This window comes from Rattus norvegicus, chromosome 1 (assembly GCF_021556685.1).
Source record: "Rattus norvegicus strain SHRSP/BbbUtx chromosome 1, alternate assembly SHRSP_T2T, whole genome shotgun sequence".
Classification (NCBI taxonomy): Eukaryota; Metazoa; Chordata; class Mammalia; order Rodentia; family Muridae; genus Rattus; species Rattus norvegicus.
The window spans coordinates 201,670,274-201,692,003 of NC_141534.1; the positions used below are offsets into that span (position 1 = coordinate 201,670,274).

Here is a 21,730-nt window from a genome sequence, read left to right on the forward strand (position 1 = left end):
GGGAAAAATGAGCCCTAAATATGCCAGATGGTTTATCATTTTTTCCCTTGAAACATTGAATTAATTTGCTATCATTTAATCTGATGGAAAATTTGATGAAAAGACAAGCAAAAGCAAAACAGAGAGTGGAGAGGGAGCTCAGTCTGTGGAGTATGTGCTGTGCAAGCAGGAGAACAGGACTCGGTCTCAAAGCGGGGGCAAAAGAAAGGAAGGAAAGAAAGAAATGCTTAAAGGAATGTAGTTAAGATTGTCCATGGGGCCCAGGAGAGTCCCTGCGCGCGCGCGCACACACACACACACACACACACACACACACACACACACACACGCACACACACACACACTGTGTGCATATGCTTACACACACACACAGAATCTATACACAAGTGTACACATATCCATGCACACCCACCCCACACACACCTTCACACATGCACACATATAAACCAGTGTGGTAGAACACAAAAACTCTGGTTTCTTTAAAATTTTTGAACTTTCTTTTAACTCTCAAGTCATTTCAGCCTTCCTCTTCCCTGTTCTCTCAAAGGATTCTCCTGTCTCTCGGCTCATCCCATCCCTTCCTCTGTCCCTCTTTTCTCTATAGAGTCTCTGAAGAGGCATCTGTCTTCCCATTTTGACCAGGTGAGAACAAGCTCCCTTGAGCTCTGGCATGTGTGTCCCCAGAGCAAGAGGCTCCACAGTTGTGTTTCTTTAGGAAGTCACTCACTGGCAGACAGCCCTCTTGAATCCCAGGGTAAAAACAACACTGTCCCCACATCTGCACCTCAATGTTCAGACTGGGACCTCAGCCTCACTGACTTTTTCTTCTAGGTACAAATATTTGGATCACAGAGTCCGAATTCCAAGTAGTTTTAGGAAGATCAGCTGACCGCATCCCCTAGTGCCTAAGCAGGATTTTGCAGTGGGCTGTGCTCCAGACTTACATTAAGACGCAAGTGGGAACTGGGGTTCTTACTTTTCCCTCTGCACACTTGGTTCCTGCAAGCACAAGCCCTGGGTCCGGCATGTCGTCACCCAAGTACACATGGGTCCCCCGGCACAGAATCCGGCCTCCTTCCTGCTGCGGGATATTTGTTTCTATGGAAACAGCATTGGTACCAATGACGGGTCGGCTGGCACCACCTTGACACTGGATTTTTCCACACTTGGCATCTCTGGAAGGGCAAGAATAGACAAGCTCAGAAGAAGGGCAGCAGTATGGAGCAGTGACCGCCATGTGAGCAGGCTTGGTGCCATTGTGGCCGGGGGTGTGGCCTCCTACCTCAGTTCACACTTGACGAAGGAGCTCTTGGAGTCTTTGCCACAGTTGCCGTAAGGATCTCCTGCAGAGTTGACTCTCTCAAAGCAGATGCCAGGAGCCGGTTTAGCACCTGGAACAGAAGCACAGTGGCACCTCCCTTGTCACTACTTCTGATTTTTTCTAAACAGCACTAGGCTGGGGCTGGGCTGGGGCTGGGGCTGGGGCTGGGGCTGGGGCTGGGGCTGGGGCTGGGGCTGGGGCTGGGGGTGGAAGGAGTATTCTATGTTTAGCAGCACAAAGTACCCAGCCAGCTCAGAAGTGGGCCAGTGCAATCCCGGAGGGATCTAAAGCTGGCATTCTCTCTCAGCCCCACTCAGAGGCCTACTCATTCCTCTGTGTTGTAGGCTTAGATGTGTGACCCAAGGTATGTGCAAACTCTCAAGAGATTAGCCTGGCTGTGCAATCCGGTCAGGTCAAGAGCAGGAAGGAGTTGGCTGGCTGGCTGTAGATGAGGGGAAGCTACTCTCTGTAGCAACATCCCACACAATTCCGGTGAGAAAAGGCAAACTAGGCAGGCTCCAAGGAGTAGTAATGACTAATGTATGTGTATGTGTGTGGAGGGGGGTGGGAGCGAGAGGAGAGGGAGGCAGAAATCCTTTGTTTTCAGTCCCACAGAGGTCCAAGTGTAAGCACTGGCTTTAATGAATGGTCATTTCTGTCTCTACAGGCCATAGCTTTGTAATCCCCAATAGTCACTGTGCATACAAGGAGATGTGGTGGTGGTGGTGGTGGAGCCAAGAAGTAGGCATTTTAACAAACACATCTTCTTGGCAGGGAAAGAGAAGACATGATTGAGGGCTGCAGAGCCAAAGCTTTAGAGGGCTTTTATACTTAACAGCCATAACAGTATCTTTTGGCAGCAGTGAGGGGGTCAGGAGAATAGGGCAGGTCAAACCATGCCTGGCTATGTGGTCTTGGCCTGCCTTCCCTTCCATATCAGCGTCTGGTTTGGATACTTCCTTTCACAGCACTCTCAATGACTAAGACGTGACTTTCCAAAGTCCAGAACTGCCCTGTGTCCTCTGCTCCCAACTCCATGGGGAGTCTCTGTTGGCCTTCCAAGGTGACAATGCAATCTAGGGTCCAATCAGACTTGGTCCATGGCCAGGGTTCCTTTCCCCCTTCTCAGTCACACCCATTGTTCCTTAACCTGTGCTGGACCCTTATCAGCTACTAGCAGAAAATGCTGCCTCATTCAACAGCAAAAGCACACACAACTCACCATTGCACCCTCTTCCCATGGGAGTGGGCCTGTGCCTGGCCTTGACCTCTGTACTAGCCGGCCCATTCCAGACCTTCTGCTTCTTCTGTTTTGAGACAGGGTCTCACTATATAGATCTGGATGTCCTGGAACTCACTATATAGACCAGGCTACTTTAGAACTCACAGAGATCCACCGGCCTGCCTCACATGTGCTGGGATTTGTGCCACCCTACTACACCTTTCTTTATGCCTTGTAAGCATTTGAGATAGGCCTCCCGGAGCTCCTTGCTCAGGTCCACCAGTCCAAGCCAGAACCAATGCCCTGGTGCAGAAAAAGACAAGCACTCGGCCTCTGCGGCATCTTCCTTTTCTACCACAGACTTCACCTCCTTCACTTGGTTCTGTGTCCACTGACCCTTTCCTGATGACTCGCTTGACTGAATATGATGCCAGCTGCTCCTCGCTTCTCTCTCAGATAGTGGCCATCTGGGCAACTCCCCCAGAGAGTCTGTGCACACTCAGGGGGATTTCCCTCCAACTGTGAGATACTGCAGAGAGGCACTAGATAGTGTTGACTCTTCTTATCCAAGGAAAGGAAAAAAAAATCCCAAAAGATGAATTTGAGAGAGGGGCTGGAGAGATAGTTGGGCTGTTAAAATTCTTCTCAGGAACAGAGTTCAGATTTTCAACCTCCCTGTACAAAGCCAGGCACAGTAACATGCACCTGTGATCTCAGTGCTAAGGAGGCAGAGGCAGGAGGATTCCTAGAGCTTGCTGGCTAGTCAGCTTAGCTGAGCTGTTAAACTCTCGGTTTAGGGAGTGTGTGTCTTAGAAAACAAAGATTGTGAATAACACTGGATATCTTGCTTGTGTGCACAAAAACGTATATATAAGCACACAAACACGCTACCCACCCCCTAATGTGATTTGTAAAGAGATGTCAGTTTCTGAGGTAAGAAGCTTCCTGTAATTTGGCCAATAAAGTGTTCTCTCCAGCACCTTGAACTATTCAGCATCCTGAGTGTAACTTTGTGTCTCTTCCAGGAGGTGATGAAGAACAGGAGACTCTATGTTACAGTTTGCTATTGATACATGCATAGCCAGGACATGTCTGTCCATGAGCACAGCAATGGCTTATGATGAGAAAAGGGAACTGCCGGGTAGATGGGAGCAAGGCATGGCTTCTTCTGCCATTGTAAACTGGGAGACAGGATAGAGCTGCCGGACTGCGGCACAGGCCGGATCTATGCCACAACCCTGTATCCTTTCTGTGTTCCTATCCATGGAGAGCATGATGGGATGTTTTACCCTCTTTGTCCTTCAGGAGCCTGGACTGGTCATTCCCATGGACAACCTTGAAGCTGCTCTTTTAACTGGGTGGTGGGAGGTGGGGCAGAAGGCAGGGAGGGAGTGAGCAGAGCTCTGTGGGAAATGCTGGTCGTCATCCAATCGCCTAGTGTTTCCTACTGTAGAGTCTCTGGGTTGTGAGGAGATGCGTCTCACAAGAAACAGGTATTTCAAGGCTAAAGATGAAGTTAAATCAAACTTACGATGATACACAGTTGAAACTGTGCGATTTTCATTCCTCATTTGACTATCTCCAATTTTAGGCTGTAGGCTGATGCTATGCAGGGTTCTGGGTTACTTTCTGGGACCAATATGCTCCCAGATAGAGCTCATGGGCACTTCTTAAAACTGCACCCTACCCACTCCCCCCCCCCCAGTGTAGCTCACCAGCCTCTTCCTTCTATGGAGTCACTTCCTTATATTGGAGAGCCAATACTGAGGGATTTCCCCTGATTATTTGAAGCGAACTCTGCTTTATTAGCAATGGGTTGCAGTGTAGAAGATATGAGATTGTTTGATGGCAGTGCCCAGTATTTCTATTATACTCCTGCTTCCAGGAACAGTACATTTTTCTTATAGAAAGCCCATTTTACATGGACAGGTATAATAGCCTGGAAATATCCTGGAGTCTGTAGACTTTCCAATGCAATGCCAGAGGGATGGATGCTAAGACCCTTTTCTGGCCAGAGCAGTCTATCTCAAGGTTATATGATAGGGTCAATGCTGGGTGCATGGTCGAAATCAGTCAGTATGTTTTATGGATCTAGGACTGCCGGATCCCTCAGGACGTTCTTCCATTTCTCCCTCCCCATGGAGGCTGGTCACGATCCTTTCTTCTTTTCCTCTATCTCTCATGAATCATGTATTTTATCATATTTTTTGTTTTGTTCTATTTTTTGGCCTACTGTCTACCAATAGCATTGCAGTCATGAAAAAATGAACATAAGGCTGCTGGGGCAGCCTCCTGTCTCTAACGCTCCCAGAGGCCACCATTTGTACTCTGCAATCTGTGGAGACATCTCAGAGTTGTGTTTGTAGCTGTGGATTTTCTCTTGTTCCTTGGCATCAAATGAAATGCCGCTGTGCCACCCTGCATAAGTCACACAAAGACCAAGGCTTTGCTTTTGGGATAAATTGCTGCTCACTCAGAGATGAAGCCCAAGTTATAAAAACTCAGAAGCAAGGGAATGAATTCCACCGTAAATGGAATGCAGCTTGACTTTCAAAGGACTCATCGCCAAAGGAAAGGCACAAAAGGAAACTGAGTTGCAAGCTGATGCTCTTAATCTCTCACTAGTCCATCAGGACAACGGCATGCTAGTGTTCTGCAAGGCTACTCTATGTCAGCTGCCAGCTGGTAATTCTCTTTGAAGCAGAATGGTCTAGAATTTGAAAAGCACAGGTCTTGTCTGTCCACTTGCAAGACACTGCAGAGGCAGACTTGTGGGCTCAAGTTCTGGGCTGTGTGTCTTCCTGGAGGTGAGAGATTGCACATCTATCTCAAGGGCAGAAAGGCAAGAGTTTCCTTATCGCTCCAGTGCTACATCCATTAAAGCCTTTGGGTTTTTATTAACAGAACATTCAGTGCTCAGACACTAGCAGGAGATAAAACAGCCTCTTGGAGGGAGTCTTGACACAGCTCGGCATTTTAATCGCAAGTGTTGGCTTCGAGTGCTAAGGCTCACACTGGCCACCGAGTCTGGAAGTTTTCAGTGTCATGATGTCCTTTGTAAAGGGACTGAAGATGATGGCGTTTTGAATGAAGCCCCAAGCTTACTCATCCTGGCCCTCTCCTTCAGCTGATCAGCATCTGCAAACAGCACTCTAGTTCAGGCTCCTTGGCTCTCCCCTCTCTCAACTCCTGTCACCTAAATCCATAGACAAAGGCATTGGCATAAGCAGATGGCATCTGCCCCTCTGTTCTCTCCAAGTTGGCCTTTGCCTTTGTCAGGAAATGAAGTCCAAATGAACAAATTCTATCATTTCCTTTTACAGAATGGGACAAGATCCTCCTGATTCCTCAACTATATACCTCTTGGCAAAATATCTTTTCTTCCTCTCTGTAACTGTCAGCTACTGTAGGTGATCAGTACATACAAGGCCCCGTGGATTTCAAGTAAACAAGCTCATTTAAACCAGCCTTGGAGATAAACACTGAATATTTATCAGCCCATAAAACCTACTTGGCCAGATGACATAGCATAAATCAAATGAGAGATTCTGGTGGGTGATAATATTGATAATTACATGTTTGGGGACCTCTCTAGTGACTCTTGGCACATGTCGATTACGTAACACACCTATGAGGTAAACTGACAAGTAACATTCACCATCACTAGGCCAGAGAGTTTGGCAAACAACACTGATGAAAGCAAAATCTGTAGCCTGAAGAGAAATCCCAGCTCTCTTTTAGCAGGAGTAAAGAGTCTTCCAGAATATTAAGACTGAACTGGGGATAAGAAGCTCAATGCAGATAACATTTATGTCTGGGATAACCAACATGTGGAATCTTGAGATGCTGGGCTAGGGAGACAGCTCAGCGGGTAAAGTGTTTGCAATGCAAGCAGGAGAACCTGGGTTCAGATCTCGAGCACCCATGTAAAAAGCCTCGCAGAACATGCCAGAGATCCCAGTAGTGGAAAGAGAGACAGGAAGGTCGCTGGAACTCCCTGGCTCTTGCTTTAGCTAAACCAGTGTTTGGGTTCATGAGAGACTGTCTCAGAAAATAAAGTAGAGAGTGACACTTGATGTTATCTTCTGTCCTCAACTTGTGCTCCAGTGTGCATGTGTGTATGTGTGCACACACACTCGCATGTGCACACACACACACAGATGTGGTAGAAAAAGAAAACTGTTCCAGTTAGCAGGAAGATCTTCAACACTATCAATAAAAATAGTTAGATTATAAAACAAGTAAGTGAACAAACCCACAGAAGGTATTCTGAAAATTCTTCACAGGGCCACTGAGGAGTTGCAGGCACATGTTTTGAATTTTCTATGGCTTTATTTTTAGGGAGACTTGGAAGCAGGAGTATTCTATTGAGATCTAATGCTGGACCAAGAAAAGCCCATCTCAAAAAGGGAATAGTTAGCTGGAAGGAAAAGCTTTATCCGGTCAGCTTTGGGTAGCCAGTTCTGAAGCATGAGTAACAGACATCCTAGATGTAACCAGAGAATTCAGTGTGACTCAACAACTTGGACAGGTCACTGGGTGTGAAGGGCATAGCTGTCCAAGCAACAACTCAAGGAGTTCTAGAATCCTGAGTGACCCTATTCCCTGGAGGTCTTCAATGGCCCTTACACAACATGGTCCAGATCTGGGCTCTGGCTGCTAAGTAGGAAGATGAGACACTGCAAATGCATCCTCCCCGAATCATGGAAAGTTCATTTGAACCAACCGGTACAGCACTATAATGCTCTCGGTCCAGCACATCTGGCTGGCTAGGGCCCAGCCCAGGAAGTCACCTCTGCCTCTGGGACTACATCCACCCAGGGCAGGGCTTAGGAGTAGTGGTAGAGAGGATGGGACATTGAGGGAGTTGCATCCTGAGCAAAGCATGCTGGGACCACAGGAAGTGTGTTCCTCTGGCGCAAGCAGGCTCTTGAGTCAGCATCTTCCACCCAACAGGATATCAGCAAATATTTAACAAACCATGAATGAAAGATGAGAAATCTCTGCTGCTGTCCAAGTCACGGCTTTGTACAGACAGAACTACCCGGACTTCCTGCCTTGGCCCTGCCACCCCTGGGTGATCTCTACCCCATCCTGGATGCTGGAAACACTTGTTGTCTCATCCAGATGACTACTGCAGGGCAGTTTCTCTCAGATTACTTCAATTTGGCCACTCTCCATCCCAATCCAAGCTGTCTCTCCTCTCTCCACCACATCTTACCCATTGTCCTGTCCTCTCAGAACCTTTCTTTCTACAAGTCCCAAAGGCGTGAGCATCTCTTGAGAGTACACTTACATGGCACTGATTAGAGTTACATAGGTGCTAAGCATCAGGACTGGGTCCTTCATGCACTCTACTACATAGAAGAGTATGGGTTACATTAATGTTAGGTGCATGGTGTGGTGAATGTTTGACTAGGAATGTCCCCTATAGACTCATGTGTATGGATGGTTGGCTCATAGGGAGTGTCATTATTAGGAGGTGTGGCCTTGTTGGAGGAAATGCAGTCACTGTTGGTGTGGGGTTTGAGGTCTCTTATGCTCAAGCTATATGTAGTGTGGCACACAGATACTTCTGCTGTCTGCAGATCAAGATGTAGAACTCTTAGCTCCTGTAGCACCATGTCTGCTTGCATGCTGTTTTGCTTCCCCACAGGATGATAATGGACTAAACATCTTGAAAACATAAGCCGGGACCAATTAAATGTTTTTCCTTATAAGAGTTACAGTAGTCATGGTGTCTCTGTCCACACCTCTCCCTACTCCCTGGCCCGCCCCTTGAATAGGCATATGATGCCAGAGATTGACATTGGCTGTCTTCCTCTGTCACTTCTTTTCCTTATTTTTGAGACAGGTTCTCTCATGTATAGGGCCTAGTGACTAGGTAGGATGGCTATAGTAAAACCTAGGGATCCCCTGTCTCTGTGTCTATAGGGCAGGGACTATAGTCTTATGCTGCCATGTCAGCTTTTCCGTGTGTGTGTGTGTGTGTGTGTGTGTGTGTGTGTGTGTGTGTGTGTAAATATATATCAGGACTCAGGTCTGCTTGCTTGGTCAGTACTTTACTGACTGAGCCATCTCCCAGCCCCATTGTTCTCAATTTCTGTCCATCTGTCTATCTGTTTCCCCTCCTTTTCTATTTATTTCCCCTTGATAAGTACCTGCCTTGGTCACCATGACAGCCAGCAGAGTTACATGGCACAATGGCTTGGGGACACTGTGCTGTTGTTCCATCTGAGCTCATTCTGGTGCAAGGGCCAGGTCTCATAGCACAGCTGGGCACCGAAAAGCTCCGAGGGCTGGGTGCGCTGGCCAAGGACAGCTCCCATAAAGGAAGCAGCAGACTGGCCACTGCAACTTTAGATGAGTGCTTCCTGCTGCAGAAGAGCTGGGCGTGGTGGTCCGTTAGAGATGTCTGAGGCCTGCTGTAGTCGCCCCTGTCCTAAAGTGACCTGGCTTGGTTAAAAGGTGTCTGAGAGCCATTCAAATTCTAGGACCATTTGATACCGGTATAATGAGTATCTTTCTAGTGCTTGTCACTAACAGTGGCACCTTGCCTTTGTCTTAATGATCTCAGGGGCATTAGATAAGAGGGCCAGCCAGCACTAAGCCTCTAAAGAGGAAGCATGAAAGACAAGGAGTCTCAGGGCTCTTCATTCTACATCTCCAGGTACCCCTACTTATGGGAGCTAGTGTGTCCATCCCATACCTTCTTCTTCCCCACAAAGCTCCAAGTGAGGAGGCATCTTTACTGGGCACTGAGGACTCTCCGGGTCTGGGCCTGGTACCCACGTGGCAGTTAAAACCAGACTTCTGTGTTTAGTCATCACTTTCTGCCTTGATTGACTCCCCTTTCCCTTTTGGAAACCAGAACCTTGCAGACAGTCTCTGGTTTCTCCAAGAGCTGGCTCAGCCCTAAGTCTCAGTCTGGCTGACCATAGTGGCCTTGCTGGCACTGGGGCCTCTGGCCAGGTCTGAGGTCATCTCCCAGCCTTAAGGAAGGCCTCAGCCAAGCACAGTGGAAAGAAAGAACACGCAGAAAACATTCCCAGCCGGGATCCTGAAAGCTGTAAATGGAGCAGATCCAGAATGGTTTCCAGGTAATGGGGTCCCTTCCTGGAGTCGTAAGATCTCCTAGTAATAAAGCCTCTGTGGGAGTGAGGCTTCCGGAATTGGGTGAGATCCACCAGGTAGTGAGGCCTGGGGTCTAGGAGACTCTGCAGTAGTGAGGCTCTGAAGCAGTAAGACTTCAGTGTCTAGGCTGCTCTAAGAGACCCTGGAGCTGACTTCAGAGTAGAGTCATGGAAGAAACATACATGAGGGAATTTTCTCCACCCCCACTCCCAAGCTTTAATCTATTATTTTTTTTTTAGAACCTTAATGAGACTTTAGATCAAGGCCTCATTTGCTCATGGGAGTTACACCTAGATGCTGGGTCATAGTGACCAAGTGACCAGGCTTAAATCTCAGCCGTGCCTCCCGTAGAAGCAGACCTCCTGTCTCAGCATTTGAGCTTCTTTGTGGAGCAGAATGGGCATGCATGGATGACTCCCCCAGGGAGCAAAGACGGACTAATGCACATAAGGCATCCTTCTCCAATGTCCCTCACAGAACTGGGAGAGGCCACCTACCTGGTCCCCAGAGTGTGACGCACTGCTGCTCATGGGTCTGGCAGATGCCATTGTAGCAGTAACCATCCACTCCCTGACACGGGTGCCCATCATGTAGGTACACATTGGCTGGGCAGTGAGGGGCGGTCCCTGTGCAGAATTCTGGGAGGTCGCAGGAGTTGCTGGAGCCCCTGCATGCAGTTCCTGGAGGCTTCAGCTGAAATGACAAGGTGGCTTATAGCACATGTACCGAGTAGAGAGAAGCATCCTTCTTCGGTAGCTCCCCTGGGGCAGAAGGCAGCAGGCCCCCTACTGCAGTCACATAAACAGACGGAGACCTCAAGGCCGCCCCTCTGATGAGAGAGAACTCTTTTAAAATGGCTTTACATGGTATACATTTGTGTTATGAGGCTTCAGGGGCAACTAAGAAGAGCTCATGAGGCAACAACAGGTAACACTATGGTTCTCAGGTTGCTGCCACCATCACAGGCTTTATGCTGACACTTGACCTGATCATTAGCATTTGCTGGGGAGGTAACAAAATCAGCAAGATCAGAATCTCAATAGCTGTGGCAAACTGTCATCTTATTAAAGAACTGGGACCCTCTGACTTCGTGGGGAAATATGGAGTTGGGGGCGGGGCTGGGACGGTAGGGGGAGGATGAGGATGAGGACCAGGAAGTGGTAGCAGCAGTAGAAGTGGCTACCAGTGAGGTCTGTTAGACTTCTGACCAGCAGCTCATCTTTTGCAGCTGAAGAAAATAAAAGTTCAGGGTGGATTGTCTGAGCTAAGTAGTCAAGGCCACTGAGTCCCCAGGCTTGCTTGGCCTGCATACTCTCAAAGGCTATGAGGTAGATTCACATGCCAACTCTTGGAAGGTCAGAAGTGTGGAAGGGATTGCTTGAAAGCTACAAAAGTAGATGATCGTTGGGCATCAGCACACATCCCTTCTTTCTTGTAATGTCTTGAGCCTTATTCAGTGTAGGCTCAGCTGCTCTCACCTTCCCTCATCCCCTTCCTGCATTAGTAACTGGGCACCTGGGGGTGCTAACTTCTTAAAACATTCTCCAGAACGTAGTGACCATCAGGAGAAGCCAAATACATATCACTGTAACGCACTTCTAAATGATGTGCTTGGGTGGGGCGGGTAACAGGGAGTCTCCTGCAATCTTTGTGCCAAGATCCGTTGCTTAAGTACCAAGGCATAAAAGTCTGTCCTGGGAGCTACTAATGCTCAGGCCTCTCCCCTGTTAGACATGCATTCCGAATAAACAGGGTCAATGGTGGGAAAGTCAGAATAGCCACAGCAGCATAAACCGCAAGTCGGGAAGCCACCACTCTGGCAGCTCAGGGTGGCCTGCACTTCCTGGTAGTTCAGACATCCTAGGAAGCACCAGCAAAGGTTCTCTGCTCCCTGCCAAATGCCAGACAATGGTGTCAGGCAGGTGAACCTGGCATAAAGCTGAGTGACAGAGGTAGGGTCGCATTCTCCTCCCGTTGTTCTCCTCATGGAGCTAGGACCCTCATTAGCCTAACTGCACATTAAGGTTGAGCTTGGGTTTCTCAGTCCTATTAGTTTTTAGCCCACAGACCATTTATCACAGAGAATTAGCAATTAAAAGGTGCATTTTTTTTTACCAGATCAGATGATTAACAGAACAGCTAGATGGTGCCGACTGGTGAAAGGGCAGCTTCTGAGGATGAGATGAACTCGGGGAACCAGCCCACCATTACTGCTCCGCTTGCACCAGACCGGAGCCGCCCAGACCAGTCGGCAGCCTTGGGCTAAGCTGAACTCACCTGACAGTCTTCGCAGCACTGCCCATGCGCACACACAGCATCTGGCTTCAGAGTACAGGTCGTGGCGTTGCAGCAGCGATTGGTACACTCCTGAGGAGGGGAATGGGATCCATTTGAGGGGTCATATGAAGAGGTGGCTCTCAGGATGCAAATGTCAACCCAAATGACAGCAAAGGCTAAGACTGCCCAGATCTCGAGCTGAAAACCTGCCCAGGACTGTTTTCCTTGGCACAAGAGCAAAGTGTCTGTTAAGTGTTTGTGAACCACCAGGTCTGGTGTCACCAGGACCACTCAAGTACCCTTCTCAGGAGGAGGCCTGGGGAAGCTGGGGGCTCTTCAAATCAGCAGCACATTGGAGTTTCCAGGGGATTCTTCCTGCAGGTATGTCGTAATGAGCTGTGCCAGAATGGCTGAAGGACTTGGAAATTGCTCATTTAGAAAAACATGCACAGATGTGACCTTCAAGAACGAACCCTTCTGATAGGGATGGGGTACAGCTCACTGGTACAGCACTTGTCTGGAATATTTGTTTAAAAAACTGGGGTGTGGTCTACTTTTGGTTTAGAGTATGCAGATGAACTGAGGAAAAATTCAGGCTAAGTCCCTCTGGCCTAGCCAGCTGGGCGAGGAAGAAACCCTTGTTTAGCAAAGGTAGGTGTTTGGCCTAGGGCATTCTGGGAAGAGGACTGAATGTCAGAATGAAACTGAAGAATGTTGGGGGTAAGAGTTCTCATTTTATTTTTCCCCATCCCTCCTCCTTCCCTCCCTCCTTTCCTTCCTCTCTTCCTCTACTTTTCTCTCTCCTTTTTTGCTTTCTCCTATACTATTAACCAGCCCCAAGGACTCATGAATGCAAGGCAAGCACTCTTCAAACTGGCCTGTATCATCAGCCTTCTTTCTTGTTTTTGGAGACAAGGTCTTTTTATGTGGTCCTGGCTGGCCTGGCACTGCCTTTGTGGGCAGGCTGGCTCCTAACCTGTGCTGGGCAGTCCTACTGCTTCTGCATCCTTGGTGTTGGGATTGTAGCTTAGGCCATCATATCTGGTTTGAGCATGCCTGTTTTAGGGTATCTAGATAGATAAAAAATGAGCTGTATCATGTACTCTGAAACAAGAGGGAGGAAGAAATCAATCTCCTTTAGTAGCCCGTGCACTGTGGGAGCACATGGCTTTCAGGCAAAGAGAGACGTGGATTGATACCCTCTGCCTGTTTTAACCATTTTGTTTAGTGAATCTCTGGAGTCTCTGTGTTTAGAGCATCTTGGTAGCTTGGAATCTGTGCGATTTCGAAGAAAATGTCACAGAATGCTTAGTACTACCCAAGTCCTCAACCTTCTCCTATTTGAGGTGCTCTGAAGAACTACCAGCCAGGTAGCATGAAATTTATCACATCCATGCCTAATAGTATAATAGGCTAATCCTTAAAACAATCTCTTGTGAATGAATTTATTAGTACCATAAATACAATTACTAAATTGGCCCGTGATTAGGGTAATTTAAGGCATCTCTTGATACCTGACCAGCATCCCATGTGGAGCGCCATGAACTGGTCTGTCAAGCAGTGTTTACATTTGCTCCTACCATGCATACTGCCAAAGTTGTTAAATTTTAAATCTGTTTGAGGACTTTATAAACATCCGGGACATGTAATGTATACAATAAGATAAAACTGCCAACCAGAAGTCAGTGCGGCAGCTTTCATGACAGTGAGGGGTTTTAGCTTATGGGGTTACGACTCTATACAAGTTTAGAAACTTTACCCCCTTAAGGATCCCATTAATTGCAACCTGGACCAGTGCCATGGAATGCGCGGGAGCACTGTTCAGCTTGCTGTGGTCTCAGTGACTTCCCTAATGTTGTATTAGCTGAGTCAGAGATTTCCTCGCAATACTGAGTTAAAACAGCCATCTGATATCTGAGACTGAAATCCTTGTAAGGCCTGCCCTTAAAATCCTGTCTGCCCTCAAATCACTAGAAATGTAAGCAGCAGATCCGACGGAAACGTATCCAAGTGGAAGGACTTCAAAGGGGGATCAATCACATGAAAGAAACAATGAAGTTTAAACAATGTGTGAGGGGTTGGCATCCTCAGTGGGGCTGTGTGTGTTCCCAGTCTTGCTGGTTGGAAGGGTGAGTTATCAGGACATCCTTCATGCCTTCTACCGGAAGGTAGCAGCAGTTTGTAACTACCCCAAATCTACTTCTGCTGTATTACCATAGTTCTCTGAAAGAGACGGATCCTTTTCTATTAATGTTTGCTCTTTTAGTAGTCAGCAGAGGAGCAGCAGAGTCCGTGAATGCCAGGTCCCCGAATCAGAAAGAATGATGAAACCATTACAGAACCTCGTGCAAAGACCAAACAGTTATTCCTGGGCTATGGGGAGCAGATGGGGAAATTTAGTCATCATGAGCTGGAGCAAAGCTACAGTACATTTTTCCAGTGGGCCTCAGTTGTGCGAGTGAGGGAGCACAGGTTTGTTCCAGCTGTGTGCTAGTGTACACTGCTCGGACCTGGCATTCCCTTGCTTCCTTGGTGGGACACGTCAAGTCCCTCCTTGGACCAGGGGATGCATGGTTTGGTCTGGTTAATAGGAGGAGTGTCTTCAGGGGCTGAGCACAGGGGACTAGAAGAAAGGACCCAGGCAATAGGTTTGCCCAAAAGTCTAGAGCAAAGAAGTTTGGTGTCCTTGTAAGCTTCAACTGGCAACTTGACACAGCTTAGAGTCATCTGAGAAGGGGGTCTCAATCAAGGGACTTGTGGGCAAGTCCTTGGGGGATCGTCTTGACTGTTAATTGACTTAGAATGGCCCAGCTCACTGTGGACAGTCCCAATTCATGGGCAGGTGGTTCTGGGCCGAAAAAGAAAGTTGTCTGAGCACTGGCCCGAGAGTAAGCTCTCCTTCATGGCTTCTGCTTCAAGTTCTGGCCTGACTTTCCTCTCTGACAGTGACCTGGAAATGTAAGCAGAGGAAGTGCTTCCTCCCTTGTGAATTCCTTTCAGTCAGAATGCTTTCTAGTAGCAACCAAACAAAAGTAGGACCCATGGCTAAGCACAGGTAACATCTGAACCTAGACAGAAAGCAGAAAGAGTCCACTAAAATAACACTACCACTCAAGGCAGAGGATTCACTGTGATGTTAACAGGGTTCTTGGGAGGAAGAACTTTAGACAAGGGAAAGGGGGCTTACTTAAAATATCAAGAAACCCCTTAATGGACAATGAGGACCCTAACCACAGGAATACCAAGTTGGGAACTACATGCAAGCAGAATTTGGCTCCTTTTAATGAGGAGTTTGTCACAATAAACTGAGGGAGGTCCCTGGAGAGAGATAAAGTGCTCAGCCATGGCCATAGAATTCCTTTGTGGAGATGATGGAGGAGCAACAGAACATGAGTAGCTACAATAGGAACTCAGGGTGCTGCCGGTGATGGGGGTGCTAGCAATGGTGGTGATAATGCTAAGGACGTTGGTGATGATGGTCAGGATGTAACCATAGCAATAGTGAGGGTGGTGGTAGGGACACTGGTGTGGCAGAGGTAGTGGGGGTGGTGGTGATGCAGCTATGTTGGGGGCAGTGATGGAAGCTGTGGAGATAGCAGTTGATGGTGGGATGGCTAGCAGTGATGATGATGATGATAATGATAATGGTGGTGGTGGTGGTGGTGGTGGTGGTGGTGGTGGTGGTGGTGGTGGTGATGGTGATGATGGTGGTGGTGGTGGTGGTGGTGGTGGTGGTGGTGATGTAGGGGGCCGTGATGACAGCTGTGGACACAGTGGCAGTGGTACATGGTATTGAAGCAGATGGGGTGAATGGCTGCCAATGGAGTCATTCCAAATATCATGATTCCATGAAGAGCCATCAGATTTATCCACATTAATAAATAATTATAAGGCACTCAGATCAAAGACAAACTATCTTAAGTCAGCATGGCCTCTCCTGAGACATGTGGGTAATTTAAACTAATTGGGTTGTTTCTTTAAGCAATTAACAAGGCCTCCAAGGGACTTTTCTCCTTCGCGCGTGCTATCCCATGATGGCTTCACTTTGCCCTCTGCTAATCCTGAAGCCATTCTCTAACGTTCTGTAATTAGGACTTGCTCCAAGCCGGCAACCGCTCCCTGCTCACTGTGAGCAAAATCAACCACTGCTGCAGATGCTGTGGACAAGGCCATTATCGCGGATAAGCTCTGAGTTTGTCAAGGACACAAAACTACCTTTATCTCCCCATCTGGTTGCCTACCGGCCCCACACACTGCACATTTTCTCTCAGTTCTTGTGAGAGAATAAGAACATTCCTGCTAGTGTGGAGCCTTCTCAGGGACCTGGAGACAAGCTAACATGAAGAGTCCATTATTCCTAGAATAAACGTGGACTATCTGATAGGCTCTGGCTTCCTGTCCCAGCTTTGTTCCCCCTCCCCTCCAACACTCTCCTTCCAAAGGAGCCCTCTGCGAAGCTTGCTTCCTGAGCCATCAGCAAGCCCACATGTGGACCTGGCTAACCCTCCCTCAGAGCTGTCTTCCACTCTGGCTTGCATAGGTTCTCAAGGAAGGAGCACCAGCCTACCTACTCTACAAACCCTTGGCTTTGGTTTACTCAGAATACAATCTCTGAGCTGTGTGGGGCACATGCTATGCTGGGAGGTGACAGTGTTCTCTTTGTTGTCCTTTCTCAAGACTATTTAGAGAGTGAAAAGTGACTTACATGTTTCACGTTGACCAGCTTCATCATGGGCCTATACTACTAAAGAACTCCCCAGAGAGTGGCTGGAAAGCAGGGTTCAATAAGCCTGGGGCAGGACACAAATGTTAGCTGCTTTTTCTTGATGCTTCTGAGAACTGACAGGTTGAATGGCCGGAGCCTATGGAGCCTCAGCTGTGCACACAGAAGAGATTTTAGAACAATCTCAGCTAGACAGAGCTCAGCTCCGCGCTGCTTCTCCATACTCTCCTTTCACAGCAGAGTTTGCAAAGAGAAAGGCATGGTACGCATGGGCTCTTAGAAGCCAGGCTCCAAGGGCTTTGCTTTCCAAGAGACTCTAAGGTAAATGCTTTTTATTGTTCTCATCCTCACGTCACTAAGAATGGGGCGTCCTTCAATAGAGAAGGCACTCACCTATTAAAACCAAGTGATACATGGCTAACATCCCAAAATGCCACTATCTGTGGGGAACTTTTTCAAGGTGGCCATATGGGACTTTTCCAGAAAGTCTCTATTATACCAATATTCTCACCACTAGCTCATTTCCTCCCTCCTTTTCTTGCCCCTCAGTGTGTGTGTATGTGTGTGTGTGTGTGTAGGCCAGAGGTCAACTTCAGGTGTCATCCTCAGGTTCTGTCCACTTTGTTGTTTTGGAATGAGGTCTTTCACCGGGGGCTCCAGGGCTCACTGATTAGATGAGGCTGAAGGGCTAGTGTGTTTTAGAGATCTGCCTACCTTTGCTGATCTCCAGTGCTGGGACTACCCTCACACAGCTTTTCCATGTCGATTTTTAGGAACTCAGCTCTCTTGGTTGCAGGGCAAGCCCTTTAACAAGTGAGCCATGTCTCCTGCTTCCTACCAGTTTTTAGTATGTTCATTATGCTGCCTGAGCTCTCTCATGCTCCCAGTCAGAGGCAATGGCAGGCACCATGGAGAGAGTCACCTTACCTCTGGCTCCCCGCAGTCACACTCTTCTCCGTCTTCCACATAGCCATTTCCACACTTCCGGCCCCCAAAGGCCTGCTTGACCTCTGGTAGGTTGAAGAGGCACATCCCCATCCCCTTCTCCAGGCTAGCCTCCAGGTCCTTCCTGCTGCAGCTGCTGAACACCATGGGGAACGGGAACCTGAGAAGGAAAGGCTCTAGTGAGTCACACAGGCACCTGTGGCCATCCCTGCTTTCAGGTGCTATGACCTAGGACACTGTGTAGTAATACACAGCTGCTCACAGCTATTTCAATGAAAAGGATTTGCTTAACCATGGTTAAATGAAGCACTGTCAGATAGTCCTGGCATCCATTCCGGTAGGGTGAGAAATAAGGGCTTTTAAAAAAAAAAGTTTATTTTTCCTTTTTTGCTTTTGTTTGTTTGTTTTTGGCAGTTTCACATCAGTAGCATTAGATATAGTTCTTTAGTTCTTCAGGGATGCTGTATTAATTACTTTTTGACAGCTGTGATAAAACACTGACCAAGGCAAACTATAAAGGAAATCCTTTAATTGAACTATAGTTTCAGAAGGTCAGAAGGGCATGATGGTGGGGTGAAGGTGTGGTGGTCACGAACAGCTGAGAGCTCACATCAGCATCCACAAACAGGAGGGAGAGGGAAGTGGGAGGGAGGAAGAGGAGAAGAAGGGAGAGGGGGACAGGGAGAGAAGGGGGGTACAAGATAGACTGGGAATGACAAGAGTGTTTTGAAACCTCAAAGTCTGCCTCCAGTGACATACCTCTTCCAAACGAGCCCACACCTTCATCCTTCCCGAACAGTTCCACCTATTGAGGACCAAGTATGCAAACTTATAAGCCTAGTAAGGCCATTCTCAATCAAACCACCATAGAGGTGATGCTGTAGGAGATGAAGTCTTAGGGCCTAGAATTTATAACAAAGACACATGTGGGGCAGTGGACCATGAGAGGAAGCCTGGTGAGATTGAGCTAGGGCTTGAAGGTACGGAGACCCAGAAGGAATGGTAGGAGCTTCACCTGCTCCCTACTCCAGGGCCCTGTCATGCAGCCACAGCACTCCATAGAAAGAATTGTGGTCATTTGTTACTTAGGGGCAGCACCCACAAGTCCTTCCTCATCTAGATGAGGCATCTCAGGCCGAGCCAATAGGAAGCACCTTCTGTCAGACCCACCCCACCCCACCCCAAAACTACATATAGGATCCTAACCAGAAGGAATAAAAGTGTGTAAGAATTACTCTGTCTCTGAGAGCATCTGTTACAAGAGCTGTAACACTGCCTGGGAAGAGAACACTCTCCTGAAGCTTTTGCCACCAGAAGCTCACTTGGACTTCGCTAGGTAGCCAGCTCAGCACAGTTTGCTTAGTGTAGCAGCAGCAGAGGCAGCGGCAGTGGCAGTGGCAGTGACAGCGGCGGCGGCAGCAGCAGCGGCTGTGGCAGCGGCGGTGGTGGTGGTGGCGGCAAGCAGCAGCAGCAGAGGGAACAGAGGCACTTCCCCCTCCCTGCTCATGTCCTTTTCCCTTCATTTGAACCCTTCCACCATGTTGGGCCAAAGGTCTCTGTGGATAGCTCTGGTACACAAACACATAGTAATACCTCTATTGGTACATACACAGAGGAAAATGGTATTCATGATGGTATGTATTGGCTCTATGTGTCCAGGGGACATATCGTCTGTCCCATTATAGATCAGGCTGATATTGACATACAACCCTATGAAGATCAAGCCATGGTCTTTCCCTGACACAGCTCTAAGAAAATGGAGGTAGTCCAGAAACATAGGTCTTGGCCTTATCTACAAATTCCAGGGCTACAATGGATGTGGTGTGGTCAGCCACAGAGCACTGGTCCCTCTCTGGGGTCTAGAAATGCTGCTCAGGCCCTTGGCACCTGATTGGACCTTGTGACTAATTCTTGGCAGTAGGCTGTGAGCAGGAGTGATGTTGGGTCTGTGGTGTTGAACTGACTATTCCTTCCTTAAGTCTTTCTTTCCCTTTCTCTGAAATGACCAGGAGATGGAAAAGCCTGATGAGGTATCTGGTCCTGATGCTCAGAAAGAAAACCTAGAGCCTCTCAGTACCCTCTGAGACTGAAGCACATTTCTTGAGAGCCATAGAGAACTGGGGACATCTTCCTAGAGCAGCCAGTGTTGTGGGTATGGTTTAGTGGGTGCCCCTACGGGTCATACATATACTAGAAGAGTAGCTCCAGTGATCTGTTGCTGAGAGGTCAGGGCCTTTCACAGGTGGTGTGTCTGAGAATGTGGGGTACCACCACCAGAAGGGTTGTAACCCTTGAGAAACCATGACTAGTTCCCACTAGAATGAGACATCAAAAGAACAAGCTTGGCCTCAGAATCATTCTTGCCACATGACTGCATCCTCTTGCAAGTCCTTTGCTACCGTGATGCCACCGTGATGCCTCTTGCCATGAGGACCCTACCAGGGTCATAGATATTGGCACCATGCCTTTGAACAAACTCTAAACTGTAAGCTGAACAAACCTCTTCTCTTTATCTACTATGCCCCAGCAACATTCTGCGATAGCAACAGAAAACAGACTAATATAGTTATCCCAACACAAAGTATGCCATTTTCTCTTAAAAATGCATTTACTGATCTCTTGAGGCATTCAAGATGATGAGGACTGGCCTGTTAGAAAGCCAGGTTTTATGACTTAGTGAGGAAGCAAGCCTATTGTCCAGCACATCCAGGCATACTTCCCCATGGAGATATTACAGGATGACATTATAATTGGATTTCAATCAATTGGCTGGGTCAACACAAGCAGCTACATCTCCCTAAATATGGCAGAGAAACTGCCACATCATGACTGAATTTGGCAATAGTTTTGGGTCCTGAGGGTTCATGCAGCCAAGCTGATGACACCATTCATTCTTCTGCACCTCCTCTCCCCCTCCCCTTCTTTCACTTTTAGGTTAATTGGAATATAATTCAAACCACAAAAAAAAAAAAAAACCAAAACCCAAAACCAAACCAAAACAAACAACAATAACAAAAACAATAACAAACCAAAAACAAACCAAAAAACCAAATGAAAGTGAGTCCTGGTCTCCCAGATAGGAAGATGAATGATGAACAGGGCTGTAACAATGTTCTCTTTGGAATCTTGTTTCCTTGGCAGACAGATTATTGCTGGTATCAAAATAATGCAGAAAAGTTCCCATGAACAACAGAGTGTAGCATTTTCAATTTAGAACAGCGTGGTGTGGAAGAGACCAGTACATTACTGAATGTGGTCCTCTGCAAAGGAGGCAGCTCAGCCAAGGACTAGGGCAGGCCTTCTCTTTTGTTTGAGACTGCACCTCCATGAGAACCCTGGGGCCTGAAGTTCATTCTCAGACATACACAGCTAGGTGCTGTGATGGCAGGCTGTGTCTAGCTCTCTCCAGAAGAGGCTATTCTCTGGAGAGTACCCAGGTTAATTAGAAAAGACTCCAGGGTAAGTTGATGGGAAGGTTTGGCAATGGGGAGATGGCTCAGTAAAGTGCTCATAATGCAAGTGTGAGGACCTCAGGTCAGACCCCCAGAACCCATATTCAGCAGTAGTGTGTGTCTATAATCCCATGATAAGAAGTGAGGCAAAGACAAGAGAAGCCACAGGAGCCTATGGATCAGGTAGCCTGATGTACTCAACAGGAAGCAAGTGGTCTGTCTCAAACAAGGTGGCAGATGAGGACCAGTTCTTAAGGGTGTCCTCTGACATGCCTGTATTGATACTTTTGGGTGTCTCTGTTGGACCTGCAAAACAGCACTGTCCTCCTGAGATAGCAGGTAAGGTTCTGATGAAGGTGCTGACTCAGGGTCTGTCACATACATCACAGAGCTGCCCTTACCCCAAAACCTAGCATGCTGGCCTTTATAGTCTTGCTTGATAAAACTCCCAGAGACTACTGGCTGTGGTCCTCAGCTCTTCCTCCACCAACCGGGGTCCTTTTGGCCTGTCTAGTACTCAAGGCCTTTCCTTTAGATCATTTTTCCTTTTCTTTGGTACTGGGGTGGTAACTAGGGCCTCAGGCATAGCAGGCAAGTGCTCTAATCTGGAGCCACTTGATAGATAGCCCTGATACCACCCTAACCCATGCTAGCTC

General features: G+C 47.8%; 1 protein-coding gene across 7 annotated transcripts in view; it reads right to left on the reverse strand.

Moving 5' to 3' along the window:
* Positions 1-21,730, reverse strand: part of Adam12 (ADAM metallopeptidase domain 12) — a 338,938-nt gene that overhangs the window by 31,596 nt on the left and 285,612 nt on the right. For all 7 annotated transcript variants that reach the window (XM_087588420.1, XM_087588431.1, XM_087588406.1 and 4 more), the window contains 5 exon segments: positions 17,605-17,782; positions 11,955-12,044; positions 10,175-10,370; positions 1,283-1,391; positions 977-1,175 (listed from right to left, as the gene is read on the reverse strand). In XM_087588420.1, coding sequence (XP_087444546.1) covers positions 977-1,175; positions 1,283-1,391; positions 10,175-10,370; positions 11,955-12,044; positions 17,605-17,782 — 772 coding nt within the window.